The sequence below is a fragment of the Micromys minutus genome, assembly GCF_963924665.1.
Source record: "Micromys minutus genome assembly, chromosome: 23".
Lineage (NCBI taxonomy): Eukaryota > Metazoa > Chordata > Mammalia > Rodentia > Muridae > Micromys > Micromys minutus.
In genome coordinates, this window is record NC_137958.1 from 29,034,368 (window position 1) to 29,041,708 (window position 7,341).

At 41.5% G+C, this 7,341-nt stretch overlaps 1 protein-coding gene across 1 annotated transcript in view; it reads right to left on the reverse strand.

The window, feature by feature from the left end:
* Window positions 1-306: 306 nt before the first annotated feature.
* The window catches only part of LRRD1 (leucine rich repeats and death domain containing 1), a gene marked incomplete at both ends in the record, with an annotated part of 13,429 nt that continues 6,394 nt past the window's right edge, over window positions 307-7,341 (reverse strand). The window contains 3 exons of the mRNA XM_080936492.1: window positions 307-490; window positions 1,065-1,185; window positions 3,565-3,726. Coding sequence (XP_080792618.1) covers window positions 307-490; window positions 1,065-1,185; window positions 3,565-3,726 — 467 coding nt within the window. The remainder of the gene's footprint in view (window positions 491-1,064; window positions 1,186-3,564; window positions 3,727-7,341) is intronic.

The window sequence follows — 7,341 nt, forward strand, 5'->3', positions numbered from 1 at the left end:
GATGACCTGACTTCTGTCCGTCTCTGGACTAGCATGATGGGAGAAAGGAGAGCATTGACTCCTGGGATTTTTCCTTTCACTTCCACATGCCAGCTGTGTCACATGCATGTTCACACACACACACACACACACACACACACACACACACACACACTACTAGGAAACAAAAAAAAAAGAAAAGAAAAGAAAAGAAAAAGAGAGGATATGCAAATAATTCCCTGTATCAGCAAAATGAAACAGCCAAAGTTCAGGTTTCAATTCTGTAAGTGTGTGGTGAGGTTTAGCTTCTATTTCAGATCCAGTAAACTATAGTTTGATGGCACTTGTATAAAGGTTCAACGCTGTAATCTTGTTCATTATATCATAGGCACCTATCATATTTAGTGCCCGAAAAAGTTGGTGACTTAAGGCAGCAGCTGTGAATAATACATCCTTCTCTGCTTTCCACGTAACAAATGCCTGGTAGATTCTTTCATTTAGTGGAGTGGTGCTGTGAAAAAATTTAAATAACAATTATAATTACCAACTAAGAACATTTTATTTTAAGCTACTTAAAGATTGACTAAGTTTTCAAATTAATTTACCACATTTATGCTAGATGGATTTTAGCTGAAGACGGTGTATATGATCCTTCACCATGAGCCTGACACATGAGAGCAAACATTACCCCATACTAACACTCAACTCAAGACAATAATCACCATGGGTTGTTTATTATAAACCATACTGTAAGATGCATACTTTATAGCTTTGTCTCACTTGATCCTCATGACAATTTTTTAAAGTTCAGTGGTGACTGGGGGGAGGGGGGACTGAAGCAGAAGGGAAGAAAAGAACATGCCCAGTGTCAGCCAGCTAGAATAAACTCCCAGCAGCTCATCCTCACACGCCTTCCTCTTCTTCATTACATTGTATGGTTGCCTAACGAGGACCCCACATATGTCATGAGCAAAGGCCATCAATAGAGTTTGTGCTAATGTTAAATATTTCAAAACGATGTAGTATGAAGATCATACCAATGCAGGAGTGAAAATACCTTAGCTCCAAATGCCATTCATACTTACGTCCTTAGCATAGGGACGCTATTCTCTGGGCTTGCCATGTTTAGTTTTTGTTGCAAAAATTCAAAATTTGTTTCGGTGATATTGTTGGCAACTATGTTGAATATCTTCTTTAGGATTTTCTCTACATTTGAACATAGAAGAAACATTTTTTTTCTTTTTTTTTAAATGTACTTTGAGTTCATATTCCGTTTTCTTCTGTGTTTTATCAAACAGACATGTCACATAAAATAGAAAATGATAATATAGAGCTGAACTGTCTCCGTTTGCGCTCCCCATCCTGTTACTTCTTTTTCTTTCTTCATTGAATATATTTAATTTACATTTAAATGTTACCCCCTTTTCCAGTGTCCCCCTCCTAAACTCCCTATCCCCTCCCCCTGCTTCTATGAGGGTGCTCATCCACTCATCCACCCACTCCCACCTCCCCACCCTGGCATTCCCTTACACTGGGGCATCGAGTCTTGGCAGGACCAAGGGCCTCTCCCACTGATGCTCAACATGCCCATCCTCTGCTACATATGCAGCTGAAGCCATGGGTCTGTCCATGTGTACTCTTTGGGTGGTGGCACAACATAACATATCCTGTTACTTCTAGAGTCTGAGGAGCCCTACCACCTAAAATGGCGGCTTAGAAAAATATTACAAGGAACTTCAAAGTAATTTTTAAAATTCTTTACTTTTTTTCTGGATTTGAAATGAATTTGATTCCTTCTGTCAACATTGGCTTTTTAGAATTAACTACTTTGAGAAATTAACATCTATTGTAAATATGGCTTATAGGTAGATATTCATATTAAAATAATTCATTGTTTAGCTAGATGTTGATTTTTTTAAATTATGTAATGTTGGGCATAGTAGCATATACCTTTAATTCCAGCACTCAGGAAGGCAGAGGCAGGCTACCTCTGAGTTCAAGGCTATGCTAGTCTACATAGTGAGTTCCAGAACAACCAGGACTACATGGAGAGACCCTGTCTTAAAAAAAAATTATATGTGAAAGTGTGGAGATCTATGCATGAGTGTAGCTACCCACAAACACCAAAGATATCAGATCCTGGTAGAAATTTCAGAATTTCAGGTAGTTATGAGCTACCCAACATGGATTCTGGGAACTGAACTCAAGATATTGGCAAGAGCAGTGTATGCTCTTAACTACTGAGCCTTCTTTCCAGACATGAGTGCATTTTTTTTAAGAGGCAACTTCTAGATAGTGTGGTCTAGAGTCAGCTAGACTAAAGTACCATGAGCCTTTTCAAGAATTAGGGAACTCCCATGCTCCATACGGTAATAGTTTGCATATGCTTGGCCCAGGGAGTGGCGCTAATAGAAGGTGTAGCCTTGTTGGAGAAAGTGTGTCACTCTGGGGGTGGGCTTGGAGACACTCCTCCTTGCTGCTTGAGGATGCTCAGTCTGTTCCTGGTTTCCTTTGGATGAAGCTGTAGAACTCTCAGCTCTTCCTGCACCATGCCTGCCTGGATGCTGCCATGTTCCTGCCTTGATGATAATGGACTGAACCTCTGAACCTGTAAGCCAGCCCCAATTAATTGTTGTTCTTATAAGACTTGCATTGGTCATGGTGTCTTTTCACAGCATAAAACCCTAAGACACATACCATGACAAATATGTTCTGGTCTTTTCATTTTAAGAAACTCAGATTTGATTTCATGTTAGTGATAAGAAAAAAATCTAATTGCTTTAAACAGTGCTGAGAAAGGGACTCTACAATTCTTGTAAACTTCAGGATAAACACGTCTCCCATACTCCTTTTCCCAGCTTTCCCGAGGATCAAAACTCAGGATAAAGACAACTCAAGCACACAGAAATGTGGGTGAATGTCTTGTCAAAAACTGCCCCTTCCCCAGTTTTTGAGGTGCTGCCATTACCTAACATACTTTTCAGGTTAAAAAAAAAAAAAATATATATATATATATATATATATATATATATATATATATATATATATATATATATATATATATAAACAAGAATCCTGTCCGTTTGAGAACTTGAGAGAGACACTTAGCATAAGGGCTCAGTCGCCTAACATTTCTCTATACATGATAGAAATACAACATGGACACGTGAACTTCTGTTCCCTTTGATGTAGCACAGCCAGCCAATTTCTCTCAAGCTCCTTTTCAGAGCTTAATTTTCTCTCAAGCGATGAGCAAGTCTCAGAGAAACTTCCACGTGGCAGCCATGTGCATGAGTGTATACTGGGGCTGACAAGGACAGCACTTATTAATACAACTTTGTCATTAGCTTAGACTGGATTATGCTCCTGTGTGTATAGATATGGTACATGATGGGATGATTGTGGAGCAGTTCCCCCCACCCATGACTTAATGATCTGATTTATCAGCAGCTAACTTTCAGATAAGAGAAGGTGGTAAATAATTTAATTTTACTGCCAGATTAAAGTCTCCAACCAAAGCAAGCACTTCTACTGTACAGATCCCAGACAGTTTCTTGTAAAGATAGTCCCTCACTCTTCACCCACCGTCTCGTTCATCAGCTCTTTCGAGGTAGCATGTGATCGTATTCATCTGTTTCCCTTTACAAATTTCCATCGGAGGTCTCATCAAAGGGTTGTCATCAAAATTTATGTCCTTCAGAGATGACAGTTTGTAGATAGCACTGGGCAAAGTTGTCACATTGTTCCCTAGTGAGGAGAGATGGTAATGAATAAAGCTTTCTGTAAGATTACACTGTGGCAGCAGAAGCTGTGCGTGCAGACATCTACTGTCTCGGTAACGTGACCAAAGAATACTCACGATGATGACAGTTCCAGGGTCCTTACTAAGGTCCAAGTCAGGAGGGAAGAAGAGGGTGTATGAAAGCAACAGTGGTTCTGTTGTCTCCTGGAGGTGGCAAAGTGAGGCCAGAAGCCATCCTTTGACAATACAGCATATGGCTTTGCAGAATAGGTATCATCATTTTTAAAACAAACTTTTAAAAAGTTAAAGTTTTATACAAGTTTGTATTTACTGTTGAGCATATTCTCCCACACTTCTGACCCTCCTTTTTTTACCCCGCTTTGTCCTCTGCTGTCTTACTTTTTTTCATGCGTGCATTTTTTTTTGTATTTGTATAAAACATAGGAACCACACATAGTGTGAGAGGAAACACACAATTCGTCTGTGTGAGACTGACTCAATCCATTTAAACACCCATTTCGTTCAGTTTCCTGCAAATGACATGACATCATTCTTTGTGACTAAAGGATTATTTTGAGTGTACATAAATTTTCCTTATCAATCCTGTGCTGTTGGACGCTAGGTTGGCTCCATTATACTTGCTCACACAGAAATGCTGCTCAGTGCACACTGAAGTACCGGTGTTTCTGTGAGGCATGCACTTGGAGTCTTGGTGTGAACACAGGTTATTAAGGACACTTGGGAGATCCAGTGTTAGTTTTCTGAGAAACCTCCAGACTGACTTCCATAGTGTCTGGGATCATTGACGTCGCCACGTGGTGGCTTCCCTTTTTTTGGACATCCTTTACAGAATTAGTCACTACTTGTTTCCCCAGTGGATGCCAATCCCGACTGGAATAATTTTAGATTCACAGGAGCTTGCCAGTCTGTCGTGTTTTAGTGTTGACTGACGGCATCTCACATTAGCACACTTCCCTGGTACCATGTATGTACTTTAGGCTTCTCTTAGGGACAGATATAGACGAAGGTCCGTTCCTCGTACTGAAGCACGGTATTGAGAATCAAGTTCCGATGTCGCACTAGGAGCGCTGCAGATTTGCAGTGACCACTCTTTCCGTTTGGATGTTATACTTTTTCAAGCAGCAGATGGATATGAGAGGAGGGCAACCTTTTACACTCTTGGCAAGAGTAGAAAGCAAACTGCAAATCAGTGGTGGGGGTCGTTTATAAAGCTAAAAGGAACAAACCACTAGTGATGCTGTCCCCGGGAACACATCTGAAGACACTCAGCTAACACACCATCGTCCATCCGTATTGGCTACTGCACTACTCACAATAGACAAGGGATGGAACCGGCTGAGAGCTCCACCCACGGACAAATGGATAAGGCAGGAGTACACAACAGAATTTTATCCAACCGTAAGAAGATAGATGAAATAATGTTCATGATGTGAATTAAATTAAGCCAGACTAAAAATGCTAAGCACAGTTTTCCTTATATGCAGACTCTAGACTTAAATGCTTTAAATTCATTTATTATTTTATGTGTATGATTGTTTGACCTGCATGTATGTATATGTATCATGTGAAGTCCTGGTTCCTGTGGAGATCCGAAAAGGGATCTCCTAATACTTGAGTAACAGACAGTTGTGAGCTGCCATGTGGGTCTTAGAATAGAGTCTCGATCCTCTACAAGAGCAACCAATGTTCTTAACTGCTGAGCCAACTTTCTAGCCCCAGAACCCTAGATTTTAATTTTCTGTGTGTGTATGCGCATGTGCATGCATGTTTATGGGCATGCGTGTGTATATGTGCATGCATATTTATGTGCATTTGTGTACATGTGCATGCATGTTTATGTGCATGTGTGTATAAAATTGCATGAACATTTATGTGAATGTATGTGTACATGTGCATGCATGTTTATGTGCATGTGTTTGTGTACATGTGCATGTATTTTTGTGTGTTCATGTGTGTATGTGATGAAAGTAGCAAGAGAGCCATGAGGAGGAGGAAGAGGAGGAAAAGATCTTAAAAGAGGAATGAGGGAAGACAAAAATAGAGTAATGGAATACATGCATGAAAAGAGAGAGGGGGACTGGCAAGAGGAGGGTAGTGGCGTGTGAAGTCAGGGAGATGGGGAAGGCAATAAGAGCAAAGAGTAAAGGCATATATGTATGGAATTTCACAGTAAACCCCATTACTCTGCATGCAAATTACACAAATTAGAAGCAGAAACGTAGCTTGAAGATCCTTTCAGAGCTCAGTGTAAACACTGCAGACAGTGATACTATCAAAACACTTAGTGACTGAGCTGGCAGAGGGGCTAGGGTAGAACCAATGTTGCTATAAAGTACAGACGTCATGTGATCAGAAAACTAGCCAACAGGCTAGCTGGGAGGGTGGCAACTCAAACCAGCACCGTGGCTTTAAGATAGACTGCAAAGAAACCTGGTGTACTGGCTGGTTTTTTGTCAACTTGACACAACCTGGAGTTATCACTGAGAAAGGAGCCTCAGTTGGGGAAATGCCTCATGACATCTAGCTGTAAGGCATTTTCTCAAGTAGTGATCAAGTGGGGAGGGCTCAGCCCATTGTGGGTGGTTCCATCCCTGTGCTGATAGACCTGGGTCCTATAAGAAAGCAGGCTGAGCAAGCCAGGGGAAGCAAGCTAGTAAGTGACATCACTCCATGGCCTCTGCATCAGCTCCTGCTTCCTGACCTGCTTGGGTTCCAGTCCTGACTTCCTCTGGTGATGAACATCGATGTGGAAATGTAAGCTGAATAAACCCTTTCCTCCCCAACTTTCTTCTTGGTCATGATGTTTTGTGCAGAAAGAGTAACCCTGACTAAGACAACTGGGAAAACTGTCCTTTCTAGGTTCGTCGTAATCACGTTCTTTTCTTTCATTTGCTACTCCGTCTTCTTGGGGACTGAAATGCTAGCCTCTGTGAAAACCATGATGTCAGGCTCTGTGCTGAAAGACTGATCATTTCATCATTGTGCAATAAAACAGAGGTTCTCAACCTGTGGGGTGCAACCCTTTCACAGGCATAACTTGTGGCCATTGGAAAACACAGTTATTAGCTTTATAATTCAGAGCAGTAGCAAATTACAGTTGTGATGTAGCAACAAAAAATAATTTTGGGGTAGGAGGGGGGTCACCACAACATGAGAAACTGTATTAAAGGGCCGCAGCATTAGGAGGCGGAGCTCCACTGCTTGAGAGGGTCGTTTGTGACCAGTCGTTTATTTCCTCAGTCACTGCTTCCGGACACTGCTACTTCTGTGGTAACTCTACTTGGCCCTCCTTGAAATGGACTGCCTTCGGACCGGAACTTGGGAGAGGATGTTGAGACATGGCTTTTCCAATGACCTGTGAGAAGACACCCCAGCTTTTCTTTGGAGCTTGATCCACACAACAGGTTTTTAATATTTGAACAGCAGAGAACTGCCCCAGCCCAAAGAGCAGATACAGTGCCCCTGGCCAATGTGCCTTGATGTTGTCCTGACTCAAGCGTCTCCAGGCCAATGAATTTCCAGTCGGGAGTTCCTGTCTCCAACAGAGCAGATGGCTCTGTGAATTTCTGTTTGTTGGTTGGTATTTTGTTTTCTTTCTT